Below are 18,589 nucleotides of genomic sequence, written 5' to 3'. Positions count from 1 at the left end.
GAAAAAAAATAATGCAGAAACACGGCCTGAGAGCGGCACAGGCTTTTGTTCATTTTCCTTTGTTTTCCCCTCATGGCCTCAGTTACAGCCCCTCGGACGGCTGCTGGGTTTTATCCAGTTTGCTATATTAACTGAAAGGAAATACTGACCCAGTGAATGCAGCTGGAGTAGCCATCTTCCATGGTTTCTTTTAAATCGCAGGTTTGCTTTAATAGGTTTAAATGGATAATGTGAGTAACCAAAACAGGGAAGGAACAAAGCTGAACCAGTTTCAATACATCGTGTGCAGTTTGTGATTGTTAATTTTGTATTTTTTAACCAAAAGAAAAGTGGAAGCAAAAGAAAACAATTCACTTTCCATTTTCTGAATGGCCTGGAATAATTGAGTGAATAGAAACAGACCAATGAGAAATAATGTGCTTCAAGCAGCGTACAGGAAAACACATTTGTGTGCTGCTATGAAATCAATAAGAATCACTGAAGCCTTTTGGAGATAGAAGTGCGACCAACGATGAATCACTGCGAATTCCAGCAGGGGAGGAACGGGCCAGCGGTTCATTTACAACCAGCAAAACTCATCATATGAATGTGAAATAAATAAATCTGAAAGGCCATTGAATGCAGCGTGTTGTCTCCTCTGACCTGTTTTCATTTCACAGCTTTAGCTGCACGATTTACAGAGGCAACGCTGTTGTTAACCTCCTGAAATAGAAGCTCAGAGCGACGTGCAGATTTGCTGCAAATAAAAGCATGTGTGTGTCTGTGGCCCTCAAAGATATCTGTACAGGACGCCAAGCCGTAACAGGGTCTAAGCAAACCAAAACAATGATGCTCTAATGTGCAGATACTCCACTCAGATTGTTTGACACCGACAGTACAGCACACCATGTTCAGTCCTAAAATATTTAGGCACACTAAGACAAGCGAGTGCAAAGTTTTTCTATTGTGTATTCATGTGCTAAGATGCAGCAGACGAAACCAAAGAAAGATCCAAGTTTATGGATGTGTGAAGCACAGCAAAGGCTGCTCTCAGATGTTACCGTCTCTGCTCGAGCCCACCCCCAAATGTGCTCACAGCCTGAAACATTATAGGACTCTCTGTACTTCACATCTGCTGAAATATTAACAGAGACAGCGATGTAGCTGAACTTTACAACAGGAGGAGGAAACTGCAATCACAGAGCAGAGAGAGACGAAAGGCAAACAAAAAGGAGGGCACTGCCTTTGTGGGGTTGATTTTTTATTTTTAATAAGGGCTAAAGTGGCATGGATTTAACGGCTGAAATATTACCAAGCCTGCAAAAAAGTTTCTTAAAAAGTGACAATATTTTATTGAGTGCTATAACTCGCTAGCTTCCAGTACTTTAATCCCAGAGCTGAGGGAAGTGCGTTACAAGGAGATCTGGTGAAATCATTAGAACCTATTAGGCTTAGCCACACTGTGAACACAAACACTCTTCAGTAATTGATTGAGCATGCCTTTCCTGTGGGATTCCATTTAATGTGTCCTTAGGAGGGAATATGGGTGGCTTTCAGCAGAATATTATATTAGAGACAATTTCACAGACCATTTAATTCACAAAAATACCCGAGACCTGCCAAAAAGGATCTGGGGCACTGCAGCTGGTTTAAGCAGCAACGTGTTATGTTATAGGGTAAACACAAAGTTTCATATACTGAGGTGTTTCTAGCACATAAATGGAGTGAAGAAATATTCTTGGCTTTTTTGGCTAAACAGTACAACAAAAGGCTTCGCGCTCTGGGAAAACAGTGCCCTTTAAAATTAATAAGGGACTGTGAAATCAAAGATGAAGGGCCAAAAACGCCCGGAGTAATTAAGGGTGCTGGTACACTGTTTTTCTAGAATTCATGCATGACTGCTAACACCCCTGTAGGCCAATGCAGGCAATTTATGAGAGCCTGTAACCTTCTCATTGAATTCTGGGTGAGAAAAATGGAGCAGCATCTAATAGATGCCATATATTATAATATATGGATGTTTATTTGTCAACATCAAACAGAAAATAATACAGAAAAGAGCAAATTGTTAAACTCAAATAGGCTTAAAAACTCCCTCCTCCATTTTATTTCATACCTCTGGTGTCTTCGGGTAAAACAATGGGAGGCATGAGGTCCGGCAGCTCTTCTTCACCTGCCTGCAGCCCCGTGGCTCGGAGCCGGTTCAGATCCAGGAAGTCGGGAACGTCAATGACCACATCTGCAGAGCGAGATATAAAAGTATCAAACTGAAGAATCCAGCAGTAAGAACAGTGAGCTCCCAGATCAACTTTTACGATCTATATGTGAGGCGTGAACTGACCTTTTTCCCCATTTATGAACTGAACACTTTATGAACATTTTAAGGTGCTAAACACACCGATTGATTTTCAACTACCAGCTAAACAGCAAAAGCGTTTTACGGACACCGACAGGATGACAGATAAACGTTTATAACCATGTGTTCAAAGTGCAGGTGAAACGTTTTCTCCACCCGGCAACAGATTCACTGCTGTGCCTTGTGAACTGCAGTTTAATGGTGCCCTCTGCTGGGGGTTTATAGCATTGCACTTACTGAGACATGCTGGTGGAGGGAAATATAAGGTCAATAAATCTGATCAGTCACTAAAGTGTGAGATACTAGTTACCTAGTTTTTTCGGCACCCAATCAACTCCAAATGTGAATTTCTTAATCTGCACCACCAGATACTCTGGGAACGAGGCAAATCGGGAAGTTCTGTAAAAGAATGTGTTGAAAATTCAGTTTATGAATCCAGCTGGTTTTCGTTTAAATATACTGGTTAAAAAGGGGTGTACGTTGGTCATTTCTGGCCCGAGAACAAGTGGACGTTGCTTACTTGACTCCAGCTGACTTGGCCTGCAGTGCCGAGCTCCAGAAATCAGGAACATTTTCCGGCTCTGTGAAGGCCTGCAGACAAGCAGTGAAAGGGATCCGCGCTCTCACTGGTTCAGGAGGGGGACGCATGTTCTCTTCTGCTTCCTTACGCTTGACCTCATATGCAAGTAGCTCCTCTGGTAATGAAAAAAACAACAAAAATGTGTCACTTTCATTTGCAGCATTCTCAGAACTGAAGGTGCTGCAAAAGCTGCAAAAGCCAATGTATTTGTTGTAAGTGTAGCATTGCAGAGCTTTAACTAAAACTCCACTGTTTCAGTCAAATACTCTCATCTTGGCAACATTTAAATAGTACATACAATTTGTCACGTAATACTTTATATCAAGCTGTGAAGGTGTAATTATACCTTACATACAAAACAGCTCTTAGCCGGGAACATTATTCCCTTCTCAGAGCAGGTCCAGTTCATTCTCCCACTTGCTGCAGTGACCAGAGGCAATCGTGGCCTCCATTCGCATTGTAAGCGTGTGGGGGCTCCGTTACCTCGATTGCTGGCGGCCTCAAATGGAGCGGGCAGCTGGATGCAGTAGTCAACCCGCTGAGTGTAACGGACACGACGAGTCTGGCAGCACTGAACTCGCTCCTCCACCAGGAAGCGAAACACATCACTTGGATTCTCTGAGCCTGCGCTGTTCCTCTGCAGAAACACCAAGATTTACGATTCAGAGACGCTGAATATGAGCATCGATAACAGAATCGGACCACATTTGGATTATGTGTCAGGCTGACTTTAGTTTATTATCCCTAAAGCAGGCTTGGCCGAGTCCAGGCCTCGAGGGCCGGTGTCCTGCAGGTTTTAGATCTCACCCTGGGTCAACACACCTAAATCAAATGATTAGTTCATTACCAGGCATCTGGAGAACATCAAGACATGTTGAGGAGGTCATTAACCGTTTAAATCAGCTGTGTTGGATCAAGGACACATCTAAAACCTGCAGGACACCGGCCCTCGAGGCCTGGAGTTGGACACCACTGTCATAAAGTATTAGTCCCATCCATCCATCATTAATTTTGTTTCGGTTATCTGGGGCCGGGTCGCAGGGGCAGCAGCCTAAGCAGAGAAGCCCCGACCTGCCTCTCTCCAGCCACCTCCAGCCTTTCCGGGGAAACACCAAGGCGTTCCCAGGCCAGCCGAGAGACATAATCTCTCCAGCGTGTCCTGCCTCTTGGCCCGGCACACCTCAACCGGCTCCTTTCAATGTGGAGGAGCAGCGGCTCTACTCTGAGCTCCTCCAAGATGGCCAAACTCCTCACCCCATCTCTAAGCCACTGTTAGGGAAAATATTCTAAAACACTTCTTCAGTAAAGACTCAGAGAAGAGAAACACACAGAACTTCTTGCTAGCAAGGGCAGCCTCCAAACTGAGACTCGCACTAAGAAACTGCCCCGGTCTTTATTTATACTTCAGTGAGCGTTTGTGTGTGTGTGTGTGTGTGTGTGTGTGTGTGTGTGTGTGTGTGTGTGTGTGTGTGTGTGTGTGTGTGTGTGTGTGTGTGTGTGTCTGTGTGTGTGTGTGTGTGCGCGTGCTGCTGATCAAAGGGTCATATAACATGAAAGCACAAAAGGTACATCCTTGGTTAAGAAGAGGGTAATCTCCCCCTCACCCTAGATGGTTCACCCTAGATAACACAGTGAAGAAGTCCAGCGGTTCATCTAGGCAAAAAGGCACTTAGACTAAAACAGACATAGCTATGTTAAAACAATAAAACAATAAAACAAGGTGCAACCTCTCATGCTCCCAGGACGTGGGGGTGCATTCCTGGAGTGCACACCAAGCCTGCAGCCTGTTAGAGATCACACATCCTGTCACTACACAATTAATTATATGCCTCTAAGCATACATGGTTAAATATTTCCTAATACAAATAACTACATGCAGTATTCTACCATATGCAAACTTATATCACTAAAAGATTATACTGACTACTAAATACAATTTTCCATTGACAGCCACTCTTCAGAGAAAGCTCATTTCCGCTGCTTGTATTTCGGTCACTACCCAAAGCTCATGACCACAGGGGTAGGGATGTAGAACAACAAGTACATTGAGAGCATTGCTTTCACACTCAGCTCTCTCTTCGCCATGATGGACTGGTACAGCGTCTGCATCACTGCAGCCACAGCATCAATCCGTCTGTCAATCTCCTGTCCCTTTCTCCTTTCACTCATGAACAAGACCCCAAGATACTCCTCCACTTGGGAACTTGTCCTAGAGTAGGCACTTCACCCTTTTCGAGCTGAGGACCATGGCCTCAGATTTGGAGACTATGCAGACCAAGCTCTGCAATTAACCAAACACCCCATACTCCCTGAGCACCTCCGACTGGATACACCAAGGGACAAAGTCGAATGTCTTCTCCAAGTCCATGGTCCTGGTTCCACGACCAGGACAAAAACCGCATTGTTCCTCCTATATCCGAGGTTCGACTAACGGATACATTTTCCTTTCCAGCACCCTGGCATAGACTTTCCCAGGGAGGCTGAGGACTGTGATCCCCTACAGTTGGAGCACACCCTTTCTTGAAGATGGGAACCACGACTCCGGTCTATCAATCCAGAGGTACCACACCTGATCTCCACGCAGCACTGCAGAGGCGTTTCAACCAAGCCCGCCCTACAACATCCAGAGCCTTCAGGAACTCAGGGCGAACCTCGTCCACACCAGGGGCTCTGGCACCAAGGAGCTACTTCAGTGACCTCCCCCCGAAAAAGACGAGTTGTCCCCCTCGTCTCCAGACTCTGCTTTCTCTGCGGAAGACTAAGGAAGTCCTCTGAGTTCCATCCACTGTGCAACAATGTCCTCGGTCGAAGCCAGCAGCGCTCCACTACACACAGTGCAGGTAGAGCACTGCTTTACCCTCCGAGTCGCCTGACGGTTTTCCATGTTTCTTCAAGGCAGTCCGAAAGTCTTTTTCCTCCCTGAACTCCTCCCACACTCGAGTTTTTGCTTCAGCCACTCCCAAACCATGTTCCGCTTGGCCAATCGGTACCTATCAGCTGCCATCGAAGTCCTAGGCTAACCAAACCTGACAGGACTCCTTCGTCAGTCTGATGGTTCCCTTCACGTCTGGTTCGGGGGACACCACCACGACGGGTACCAACCACCTTGCAGCCGCAGCTCAGTGCAACGGAGGTGCTGAACATGGTCAGACTCAATGTCCCGAGTCTCCCTCAGATTGCTGTTGAGCTCTGCCGGAGGTGGGAGCGCTGGCATATTAAGCAAATTATAAATACGGTTAAATGTAACAGCTCTATTTGACAATGACATAAACTGGGGAAGAGGTGGATAGAGACTGGATATATAAATCACAGAAACGACTGTCTTTGCCGTGGTCTCTCTAGACTCTCCTGGCAAGACTTAAGCGTGACTGCAGTTTGACCCACATTTCTTAATACAGCCATTCAAAACACTGATGTGACTCTTTAATTTACCAAATGCCTCAATGGAGAGAGCTGCATCTTTTTTAGAAAACTAGGAAGAATCATTATCACTGACAGGCTCCATATCCTCAGCAGGGCTGATTGAAGCAGTGTTTATTTGAAGACTGTGGTGAAGGATGGCACTGTGATTAAAGCACTCGTTTGCCAAGGCCAAGGCCTCTCTGCACCCCAGCCCTTCTATTCTAAGATGCTACAGCAATACACGAGTTATAATGTCACTTCAGCCATATTTGTAGGATGGCACAGGCTGGGCGTGCTGCTGATGGTGGTGATGTTATTCAGGTTATCCATGTATGGGTAACTAAACTGGCATGTAAACACTGACTAGTAGGTCAAAGGAGGTGTGGAAACAAAAACAAAAATGTTAATCACATTTAGTGTGAAATATATCTACAGATGATTTTTTTTAACAGCAGCCACAGAGGTTAGGAGAGATTGGTTGTTATGTTTTGTTTATGTGCAGACTATCTCAGGGCATGCGTCCTGGGTGAGGCAGAATCGGAGGCATTATCTGGCCACACAGTGTAAGCGATAGCAGAGGTCTATAGATATCCTGCTTGAGACAGACATTTCAGCACACCCCATGTTTATGTACCAACCAGGGAGACGGCGTGCTGTGTTTAGTCGAAAACAAACGGCCCCTCCTCCAATAAACTGTCTGTCCCCGTGTGTCACACTCACCATATCCCACAACAGCTCCCACTCTGTGACAATGTCACAGAAAACTGCAGTTTACAGCACATCGGTCACGTGGGATGTTTTACGTCATTTTAAAGATTTTCTGTGACGCAGCGAGGCACGCTGACAGACGTCAGGGTTTTTTAATTTTACAGAGCAACATTGTAACACTTACATCAAATATAGAATTCACAGATGTATTTACATTCACATTTCTAAAAGTCGTTTGCCAGATTTATACATTCATCAGCCGCTTTATTAGATACACCTTGCTAATACCATTTGGACCCCCTTTGTTTTCTTAACTTCTCTAATTCTTTGTGCCAACAGGGTGCTGGAAACAAAGATCAGAGATTTTGGTTCGACATTGCTGCAGATTTATTCAACTCCACGTCCATGATGCGAATCTCCCGTTTCCACCACAACCCAAACTTGCTCTAGTAGTTTGAAATTTGGTGACTGTGGAGGCCTTTCAAACTGCAGTGCGTTGTCACTGAAAGCAGTTTAAGATCAACTTTGTGCTCATTTGCATACATTGATTCCAACAAGTGTTTATTTGAGTTATTGCTGCCAGCCTCAGTCTGACTCTGACGTCTCGTACTCGCACTCACTGGATATTTTCTCTTTTTCAAACATAGAGAAGGTCGTGTTGGGAAATCCCAGCAGTTCAGCAAACTCTGCAGTCACAGCCTGTCACTTTCACAGTCACTGGAATCACCTCTTTCCCATTCTGGTGCCCAGTTTGAACTTGAACACAGTATTTGCATTATAAGACAGTTGAACAGGGATGTCGCGGCCTTTTACGTTCCAAACACCAAAAAAGTCCAAGAAAAGGCCGTGGGTGGCAACGGGAGGTTTGTTTTAGAACGCACTTCTGACTCCATTGTTTAAAAATCATATGCCGTTTATTTCGTGGAAAATTATAAACAAAAATCAGCCAAATAACTTCTTAAAACTTAAAATTAAACGAAAGTTAACTTAATTTGCTTTAACAACTTCAAAAGTGGTCAAAAAATCATTTCCTAACCCTCCCGTCTTCCCATCTGACATTTGGCAAACAAAAAACCTCTTTACCACACCCATCCAGGGTGCTCTTAATCTCTTGATTAATGAGAGGGTCCATAAGCTAATAAACCAATCACTTTGCAAAAGCTTCTCCAATAAAATTAATTACAAATTTACATAACAAAACCAGGTCAGTATATTCTTACACCTTTAAAGAAAAAACAAAAATGAATACAGATTGCATTTTATAAACATTCAACAAAAATGGCCACAACAAGGGATGTCTAATAAAGTGTGTAATTAGTGTACATGTGGATATGTGAAGACATTTTTCCACCCGGCTTCACTCACCTCCACCAGGTTGATCATGTGCAGGAGGAATTCATGAGCATCTTGTTGTCTGTTGGAGGAAAACTCTGGGTGTCCCCTGCTGACCAGAGCCTTCAACATTCGAGCAGAGATGCCCTTCTGCTGGTGCTGCAATTAAAATATATATACACATATAAAAAGATGTCTCACATAATCTGACTACGCGTAAATACTCGGCCTTTTCAGAGGACCATATAACACAAGAGACAGCTGACCGAGAGTGGGAATTATAGATGTTGGAAGGAATGTGTGATGTCAGGCTAATCAACATGTTTGTCTAACGTGACAATAATATATGTGCTAAAATATGATGCTACAAAGTAACACAGATACTTCAAAAACTCGCTGCTGTGGGGGCACGGTCTGCGGTGCTGCTGCAGGGGTGATGGACACACCTGCACGCCATCTGCAATCACGTCTTGCCGGCTTAAAAATCTGACTGGGTCCTGGGTTGTTGATGTCAATGCGAGTTGGGCTATGAGCTGCAGCTGACTGAGTGTGTGAACAGCAACCAAGTATGCTGAAAAGCATGTTAACGACAACACCATCGGGTCTGCGGTGGGTTCTTTGCACTGGCATCGCCACCTTCTTTGTTAAAAAACTCAAACTTTAAGCTAGCTGTCACAACAAGAAATACAGACGTCTGCATCACAATGCTCAGGTAAAAAGCATCTTTTCCAATGCTCGCCATCACTGTTGATACTTGCAGCTTGTGACTAAAACTTTGTTGCTGCCATACATATAAAAATGTGCTTTCACAAAGATGCAGCAAAAACATTTAACCTGGCTCCTTCACACATATCTACATTTACTTTGGTTAAACAGAAGTTAAAGTGTGAAAAAGCATAAACCAGCAGTTACTATAAAATAAGCAGACGTTTAAATATGTTGCTGCCATCCAATCTATATTTTTTCTCTGCAATCAAACAAAAGTAATAGTCTTTAACACGTAAAACCACCAACCTCCATCACGAGAACGTGTACCAGCATTAAGGAAACAATTTGATGAGACTCTGTGATTGTGCTGGGTCACACTGACATAATACAAGCTCTCCCCCCACATCTCCCCAGCTGTCAATATATGTCCAACCACGATTCCCCATCACACATGCAGGAAGCTCACAGCTCGGCCTGGTGGCTGGTGAAGCTTATGGAAGAAGCCCAGGGCTTACAGAAATAACCCTTTATGGCTGTCCTGTAATTTTGTGGCAGATGTGTACTACGACTCCGAAAAGGCAACAGTTTCAAATGACAAACAAACACGTAAATATTCATATAAATTAAACAGTAGCACATTTTACCCATGTAGCAGCATAAAGCTGTGATGTGAGGAACTAAAAGGCAGAACACAAAATATTAATGGAGCTGTTGAAGTCGAGCAGCTCAAACTGCTGTCAACAGTTTGTAGACCAAATGAAAACAGCAGGAGGAGGAGAGAAGCGACTTTAAACATATATAAACTCAACTACACTCCTTAAAAAACAACTCTGTTACGTTACTATGAAAAACCAAACGTTAAATCAAACTGAGCGGCTAAATCTGAATGTTAGGATTATTCGCATGCTTCTGTTGCTTATGGACCCAGTTTGGAAGCTGGACATACCCAGTTTAACACCTTGTATTCTTCTTTCATCACCTGTTCAATGAGCTCAGATTTCATGGGCGGTTTGGAGTACTGGCCTGAAAGCAGTCCATGTCCCAGTTTAGCCCTGCCACACAAAAACACACACATAAGCATAAAGTAGAGTCTTATTTTAGTCTTGCTGGGGTTATTTTTTAGATGGCACACCCTGAAGGAAGTGTGCACAGATGTCAAGGAAAAAGACACTACAAAACCTTCAGACAGGGCACTTGGAGGCCAGCTCGTGATAATCCTGAGTTTAAACTAAAGCAGGCTGTAGTCCTAAGTGCCTGTTTTGTTATTGGACTGGCTGTGGCGCCTCTTTGCAGCTCTTTGTGGTTGTTTCTTGTCTTATAAATACGTCTGTGCAGTGGTACTCCAGAGAGACAATTAGGAGAAATACAGTCATTTAGATTCATTCAAGGCTGATGACAGTTTTCATCGACTGTATACTACTTCATATTTATTAAAAGTGAAAAGGAGCAAGCAAGGGGACCTAGTCTGCTTCATTTGTTTCCCTGTCATATATACACTATTACACTGATGTTCTTATTAAACAGTGAGGTCATGTAACAGTTATCCCGATCCAGGCGTGTTTTCATGGGCGTTTTTCCACTCTTGGATCAAAAGCAGACGTCCGATATTCAGTAATAACAGGCACACAGCTATAGCTGCGAGGACAGTAGCTCCACCCACCTGCTGTTCAAACCTTGTGTTTATGCAGAGCAGCCAATCAGACGGACGTTTGCTTCAAGAGGAGCTAAAACAGTTTGTGCCAGACGGTGCATGAGTCCATAAATGTGTGATAAGTGGCGTAAACCCGGCCCTGTGTTAGCCTTACAGCTTACAGGTCACCTGCTTAACTTAGTGAGGCACGCAGCACCGCAACTACTGCAAAGATCTGGAGGAGAGCCTCTTCAAATGATTACACGACCTTTAGCAACATGCTAATTTAATGAACTTAAATATTTGGTGGCAGAACCTCAGCTCCAATCCCCGCCCCCCGAATGCGTCATGTGTATCATGAAAGACTTTCCTGTTTGTCCTTCAGCACCTTGACCTTTATTCACACGTAGCGTTTCTATTAAGTACCTGTTTACAACATAATTGTCTTCAGAATAATCCAACTTTAAGAGAGCGCCATTATACAAATAAACGGTTTACTTTCCTATGACCCATTTCTCGCTGACAAGCTCTAACAGTGACAGATATAAACGTGTTTTTATCTGGCTGCGTGCCTCACAGCATGAAATACACAGCTGATATCTATCGCCTTCCTGGCTAAGAATCTGCTTCCCATTCATCACACCCACAGCATCTGACTGGCCTCTTGCAACATACTGGCTTATGTGACAAAGTCAAACAGATTTTACAACTAGCATCAAAATTCATTGGCAAGATTTGGTTCTATTAGAAAACGACACATCGTGTTAATTATGTTATAATTAACAAAATATTCCAGTCCTGAGCAGCTAGAAAAACACCCTCTCCTGTTTGTGCAGTTCCACACTGCATAACGTGACACTGCAGTCACTTACATTTGAGTTGCAAAGTCCTGGGTGGGGTCGAGCGGTGAGTAGTCAAATATCCTCTGAAGATTACCCACATACCTGGAGAGCAAAGCATGAGTCACACTCTGACCTACAGAGGAGCATACGGGATGATGGACCCTCAGGAACATTAACTGTAAAGTAACAGTTTTAAATATTGCTCAAAAGATTTTTTTTTATGTCCTCTGTCGACTGACATGAATAAATATTTGTAAATTATTTTGAACAACAAATTTACACTTTAAACACTTGATAAAAAACAGCTTTGATTGTTAATAAAAACTGAAAAAGTATTTCAGATTCTTCTGTGGTAACAAGACCTCATTTTTAAACTGGCTCTAAAGAAAAGCAGTCTTTCTGTGAAACCAGTACAGAATCAATAACATCTGACATACGAGATATTACTCACATCCTTTGGAAGTCTGGGATGCTGAAGAGGACCTGCATGACCGTACTAAGGTAGCAGCTGCTTCCCAGATTTTTGATGCCTGTATAACCAGAGCCATACACCTCCTTCAGCTTCATGCCCGACTCTTGGATCACCTCCCACTCGCTGACTCGCGGCCGGGGTTTATTGTCTGTGTGGTGCCCGTTTTCTGTCTGAAGGGGGAAAAGGGAAGCTATATTAGAAACACCTTTTGGGAGAAACAGAGTCTTCATCTGGTTCTCAAAGCTGGAGAGAATTTGACTGGAAAGTCTATTATGGTTTTTAAACTCCACCCCACATGAAAAACGCCTGGTTAGACCAAAAACAGCGTTGGAGAATCCAGGCAGGTCAATCCAAATCAGTCCTACACTTTTTATTCATGTACTAAACTAAACTCTGAGATGTTGTTCTTTTAAATGTGGATTGTTTTGATTGAAATATCCCCAAAAACCCCAGACTGATGTTTTTGGGACTGACACCTATTGGCACGATTTAAATACAGTGTTCATCAAATTTATTGGAGCATCTGACATACAAACAAGAAAACATAAATATTTACAGCTCTTTCAAAAACTTCAAATCAATCAAGCATAATATTCAACCACTGTAGGAATGCAAGTCAATTTGTGTAATTTGGCATTTTAATCAAAAATAATAGTGTGCTTCACTCATACAGATTAATATGGGAGAGGATTAGGGCCACTGGAGTCCTCTTCCATAGCATTAACCATTACAGAAACACCAATTACTACATTTAAATAGCAGTGATTTAGGGCAGCTGTGTCATAAACCTCTCAGTGAATTTAACAGCGCTACATCTCTTCAAAGTTTTCTTTATTTCACGTAAAGAAATGTAACAAATGTTTGTAAAACTCCAATGAAAATGTTCAGTGTGTAGCTGCAGCAGTGAAGCGTGGTGTGCGTTTGTTATTGATTTGATAATTGACTGATTATTACTGATTTCTTTGATGTGTTTTAGATGTTTTAGGCTCAAAGCAGCTAACTTACTCCTTTCTGCATCTGTAGCATGTCTATTCCAAAATGTGACAGGTGCTCTGATACGTGCGGGTCCAACACAGCTTCTTCTTCCTCAAACGAATAGATGTCTGAAATTTAAAGAGCAGTTAATCACTACAACAAGATTCATTGTTGGGATGGTAACTTACTCGCTTTAGAAATGAACTACAGATGGATGAGATCTTGCTTTGTATTTCCAAGAGTCACTGTGTGAGCTTCAGGAACAAAACTTTGATCGGACAGTCGGTAGGTGAAATTATTATTATAGCTACACGATGCTACACATTATGTCAAATTTTTAAAAACGAAGCGAGTTTAACTACATATTATTGTGTTTTAAACACTACCATAAATTTGATCTAAACTACAAGTTTTCTGTAGTTTTCTTTGCATTAAAGATCAAAACAAATGTAAAGGAAGGATCACTGACAACGTGAAATAAATGAAATTCTGGATTCGTGGAACGGCTCTCGTGATGATATCAAGAGTCCCAGACCTGCTCCATCGGGGGTGATGGTGTCCAGTTTGACAGCCAGAGGGTAGTTGGTCTCTCTGTAGTGCTCCAGCGCATGGCCGTTACCACCGCTCCCATCAAAGAACCACTTCCCACAGAGCACCGCTCCGTCTGTCAGGTTCAGCCACAGGTTCTCTCTCATCTCACACTTCTGACACTTCCAGCCACTGCAGACAACAAAACAGACTCGTGTTGTTGATGTGCCATTTTTAATCACTCAGTCGTGCCAAGCCTCACTTTTGACTGCAAAATGTCTGTGAAGCTTCTCAGTCATCCAGGTCACAGCAGTCTAAGGAGCTCAGATGGAGAAGCGTCTGGACTCCTTTAAGCTGCTTCAAGACGTTTCACCTCTCATCTGAGTTCTAAGGTCAAAACAGTCAATCTGGGACTCTCCACCATTTGACCCTAGAATGAAGAAGCTTCTCGGATGAGAGGTGAAACATCTTCAAGCAGCTTTTCCATCCGAGCCACTTAGACTTTTACTGCAACATTGCATTTTCCTCAACAACAGGGGTGAAAGTCGTCGGATTTACAGGTTCTCTCCTGTTCTTTAGTTATCAAAGCAACAGAAACAAAGACTACAAATACAAGACTTTCCTTATATAGAATCATTAAAAACATAGACGTTTACATCCATGCCTATTCAGACACGTATAATAAAGTACGCAGCAAAGCCTTTAATAGGTGGAAACCAAAGATTACTTTGATCAATGAAGTGTCAAATGTGAAATATGGTTCACATTTCGTTTTGGCTTCACTAACGAGGTTTTTGTAGTGTGTGCGTGCCATCATTCTGTTTGCAAACACAATAACCTGAATAAACTGGACTTCTATCCAGAGATGCCTTCAAAGTCAACTTAATGGCTTCGTGGTCAAAAACGGACAAAAACCGTAACTTTGAAACCAGAATTCTGTGGTGTCGTGATTATTGTTGACATACACAAAGTACGTGTCAGATTTGACCTCTGACCTCTTCAAAGTCAGTACATTGATCTGAAGGTCAAAGTGATCATGGTGCTATATAGAGCTGTTGTTTCTTACTGCCGTTATTTGTATTGACAGCATACAGGGAATAACACAGACTTCACTCCGACCTGGGTGGGATCCTGACCCCGTTATCCAGCTGTCTGAGGCTTCTGGCATGCCGAGACACCTGGATCTCCTCCTCCCAGGACTCAGGCTCCTGTTTCTTGTAAGCTGATGGTGCATTGAGTACTGCATCACAGGCGATGGTCACCTGGACGTCAGCAGAGTCAGCGGTCAGTATTTTATTTCAGCAATTATTTTCTTACAACTGAACATAAAAGCTCAGAACCACAGAAAAGAGCCAAAGAGGTCATGCAAGATTTGTGCAAAAAAAAGGAAGTGTGTGCCACGTCACATGACTGATTCAACACCGAAAGAGTTAAGAAAAATCCAGCAGCAAAACACACCTGCTCTTTTATTACACTGTACAATTAAATATTTTCCACCGCGGCAACATGAAATCGCACATGCATTAAATAATAAAACAGACGTCGAGGTCGTGCCAAAGCCAAGCTCTAAAAGCCAAACTAACGAATAAATGTGTGAAAAGTCTCTTCTGTGCTCCATGCAAGCAGTAAACACAGAAAACAAGGCACATACAGGTGCACCACATGGTTCCCCGAAATGTTTGCAAAGGTGTACATCTCACAGGTCACCCACCAATCCTCTATAATGAAGTTCGTTTTTGAATTTTCACAGATGTTTTTGAACCTTGAATGTAAAACATATGGATTGAGACCAAATGGTGGCTCTACAAGACAGACGGGGTGGCCACTCAGGGAACCATCAGCGTGCACTGTAACGGTAACACCGACTCACTGACCAGAGCGGGCAACTCCTCAATATTTGGTAAGGGGATCTCGAAGTGGTCTGGAAAAATGACGAGCTTGGCCTCATCCTCGTATTCATAGTCCTCCCCGTTAAAATCACGGTTCAGCTCTAAATCTTTCAGGGAGGAAGCAAACAGTCAGCTGCCACTGAGTTTGTTCTGAAATATCTTTACTTGATGTTCTTTTCTGCTTGAATTTGAGATGATGATTTGTTCCTTTAGTCAGTAGCGGATTTCTAAGGAGCGGGTTTTGATCACCCTCCATACAGAGCATTTGTTTTCCACTGCAGCCTAAACGTGCATAATGACTCAGTGGGAAACAGGATCATAGGTTAACCCTGACAATGCTGTTATGCCTACTGATTGCATGCGACGTCAGCAGCTAGCGCCTTAATTAGATCACTGGACCAACGTGGGGATTATGGCGGATACGTACATAACCGCTGTCACTTCAAGATCTTAAAAGGATAACAGGAAGAACTGCTCCAAAGAAGGAGTCCTCAGGAAGAGGCAGGTAATGGCTGGAGGGCTGATCTAATCTACCCTTCATGGAGTGGAAGGAATTCCTCCGTCAGGAAGGAGGCAGAGTCACCTGGTCCTCTGGGCGCAGCGTCATAGCTGCAGCAGAAGCGTGTCAGCAGCCTGGACGGGAGGTTGACAGGCGGTGGCAGCTGAGAGGCCGGCGACTCTCCCTCTCCGCACCCCCAAAGAGGCGGAGATGAAGGGGAGCGGGCCAGGATTTGATTTAGAACAGTTACCAACCACATTTACAAATAAATGAGCTATATTTAGAGAACAAGATGAAGCGGAGGAAGAAGAGGAGGGGACACATCATGAGGAATATCTGACGCTTTGGGTAAAGGCTGGCAAGAGGGGGCGGCTGGAGGGTCACGACAGAGCAGGAGATGCGTTTCTGACCACATTAACATTAAACCACCAAAACAGTAAATTACTTCTGGAGCTGCACTTTTGCAAACACCAATCAACGAGATTTACTGTTCAGGTATGATTTAGTGCTTTAATCCTGCCTCTGCTGGAGTATAAACAGTTGATTACTCATTTTCCTGTTCTCATGCTACAAAATCCGTAAACATGATCGTCGTTACTCTGGTACATTTAAGTTCTGACGATAGGTCTCGTGGTGAGGAAAGGAGCATTTAGTGAGTTTCTTGTACCAGTGAAGTAAAACCCTGAATGCTTTTACTTATATTCATAAGGCTGTAAACTCTACTTGCACCACTGCCTCGGTCTTACCTAGAAACACTTTTCCATTTCTTCTTCTGGGGATGGCGCCGCCTCCAGCAGCTCCGGTGGCTTTCTGTAGGAAACATCACATTTAAACACCTTTCAGCACCCTGCACAGACATCCAGAATTACTTGAAAAAACACATTTTTATGCCGTGCTAAAGCCAATCCAGATAGTTGTCATTTTGTTAGGAATAGATGCTGGACGTTCCAGGTGCCGGGTCAGTTTACAAGGCAAGCGGAAAACCCCGACCATGGCAGGGTCAACATACAGGATGATTAATAAAGTGCTTCAGTACGACAGATACTGTTTACATCATGTGTGGGCCTGTCTTTGCCTGTAGTGTGTGTCATGGTCTTTTTCTGCCTCTGCTGCAATTGTCTCTTCATTGAATGTCGTCAAGTGCGATCAAAAAGGCAGCATGAACACAAAAACAAAGAATAGTAACATTAACATATTTTAGCTTTGACACAGTTATTGAATGGCTTAGGACCGTGAATCTGCAGAATCATCAGTTGGCAGCACAACTCCACAGCGCCACCAACTGGTTTCCTTTCAGTTTGATCAGGTTGGCCTGAATGAGCCTCTCTCGGTGGGTAAACAGGGCAGAAAGACGGAGAATGCTGACACGCTTGAGACCGAGTGGACCCATGGGAAAAAACCCAGCAGACACAGGAGCCTGCAGAATGTGAGCAGCTGTTTGTGGACAGATCCAGGCATTGAAATAGCAGTTCTCTACAAAGCAGAGCAGAAGCCAATTAGAGGCAGCAGCTCTGATCTTTGTCGGTCACCATCCAGTTTTCATAGAAAGACAAAAGTGAAGCATGTTTTGGTTCAGATGTGATACTTTTGCAAAGACTGTTCCCTTAAATGACTCAGCAGCTCTGTGGCTCAGTCTCAACAAAAGCGTAACGTTACAGTCTTTGGACAAAACATCATTAATTGTAATAAAACTCTACAGTAATAAATTCTGTTGTGATATAAATGGGTTCAGTCGTTTCACTTTTGTAATGCTCGTCTTATTGTTGCTTTCCAATTGGAAAATTGTTTTTACTCATGTTTTACTGAAGCACACCTCACTGGTCCAATCTTAAAAACATCACAGCTTGATGAATTGTGGGTTTTAACGGCGTGTTCAGCAAACTAAGAAAAATAGATTTTAATCTCTTTATTACAAGTTAAAGAAATCCTCAACTTTCCACATAATTAGTAGCAAATTACCAAGTTAACTCTTGGAATTTTCCAAACACACAAAAACTAGAAAAACGTTCAGTGAGGAAAGTTAGAGGTGAGAAACAGGCCTGAAAACATCAAGTGTTACACACAAACAGGGGGGGGGTGTAATGATTTGCAAATGAACCCATAGGGGCCCAGCGGGCGATCGTGGCTCAAGAGTTGGGAGTTCGCCTTGTAATCGGACAGTTGCCGGTTCGAGCCCCGGCTTGGACAGTCTCGGTCGTTGTGTCCTTGGGCGAGACACTTCACCCGTTGCCTACTGGTGGCGCCAGTGTCCGGCAGCCTCGCCTCTGTCAGTGCGCCCCAGGGTGGCTGTGGCTACAATGTAGCTGCCATCACCAGTGTGTGAATGTGTGTGTGAATGGGTGGATGACTGGATGTAGTGTAAGGTGCTTTGGGGTCCTTAGGGACTAGAAAAGCGCTATACAAATACATTTACCAAGACGATGCTAACTTGCATCTATTATGCTGCATCAGCCTCTGTGGGAGGAGAGTCTGTGTCCTGAACTGGCCTACCTGCCTGCAGTCCAGCTTCACCAACTGGAAACACTTATTGAAATGAACAATATGACCGAGCAGATGTAGGACCGTGGAGCAACTGGGAGGCTGCATCAGACAGGGCCGGGATGACGTTCCTCTCCCAAAACTCAAGCACCTGGCCTACTCGCTCTCCAGACACTTTTTTCATAAACATTTCTCTCAGTTTACATCTGCG

The 18,589-nt window shown here is 43.6% G+C and overlaps 1 protein-coding gene across 4 annotated transcripts in view; it reads right to left on the bottom strand.

The window, feature by feature from the left end:
• usp13 (ubiquitin specific peptidase 13) overlaps positions 1 to 18,589 on the bottom strand; it is a 33,684-nt gene that overhangs the window by 12,473 nt on the left and 2,622 nt on the right. For 3 of the 4 annotated variants that reach the window (XM_012924396.4, XM_012924399.4, XM_076880672.1), the window contains 13 exons: positions 16,647 to 16,710; positions 15,387 to 15,508; positions 14,632 to 14,774; positions 13,520 to 13,704; positions 13,015 to 13,112; positions 11,989 to 12,179; positions 11,568 to 11,639; positions 10,012 to 10,117; positions 8,391 to 8,516; positions 3,399 to 3,552; positions 2,856 to 3,030; positions 2,646 to 2,734; positions 2,096 to 2,218 (listed from right to left, as the gene is read on the bottom strand). In XM_012924396.4, coding sequence (XP_012779850.1) covers positions 2,096 to 2,218; positions 2,646 to 2,734; positions 2,856 to 3,030; positions 3,399 to 3,552; positions 8,391 to 8,516; positions 10,012 to 10,117; positions 11,568 to 11,639; positions 11,989 to 12,179; positions 13,015 to 13,112; positions 13,520 to 13,704; positions 14,632 to 14,774; positions 15,387 to 15,508; positions 16,647 to 16,710 — 1,648 coding nt within the window. The remainder of the gene's footprint in view (positions 1 to 2,095; positions 2,219 to 2,645; positions 2,735 to 2,855; positions 3,031 to 3,398; positions 3,553 to 8,390; positions 8,517 to 10,011; positions 10,118 to 11,567; positions 11,640 to 11,988; positions 12,180 to 13,014; positions 13,113 to 13,519; positions 13,705 to 14,631; positions 14,775 to 15,386; positions 15,509 to 16,646; positions 16,711 to 18,589) is intronic. The other variant, XM_012924400.4, reaches the window with a different exon arrangement.

The sequence above is a fragment of the Maylandia zebra genome, linkage group LG23 (genome assembly GCF_041146795.1).
Source record: "Maylandia zebra isolate NMK-2024a linkage group LG23, Mzebra_GT3a, whole genome shotgun sequence".
NCBI classification, from domain to species: domain Eukaryota; kingdom Metazoa; phylum Chordata; class Actinopteri; order Cichliformes; family Cichlidae; genus Maylandia; species Maylandia zebra.
The sequence above is the reverse complement of the archived record's forward strand: the minus strand, read 5'-3'. Positions and strand labels throughout refer to the sequence as shown.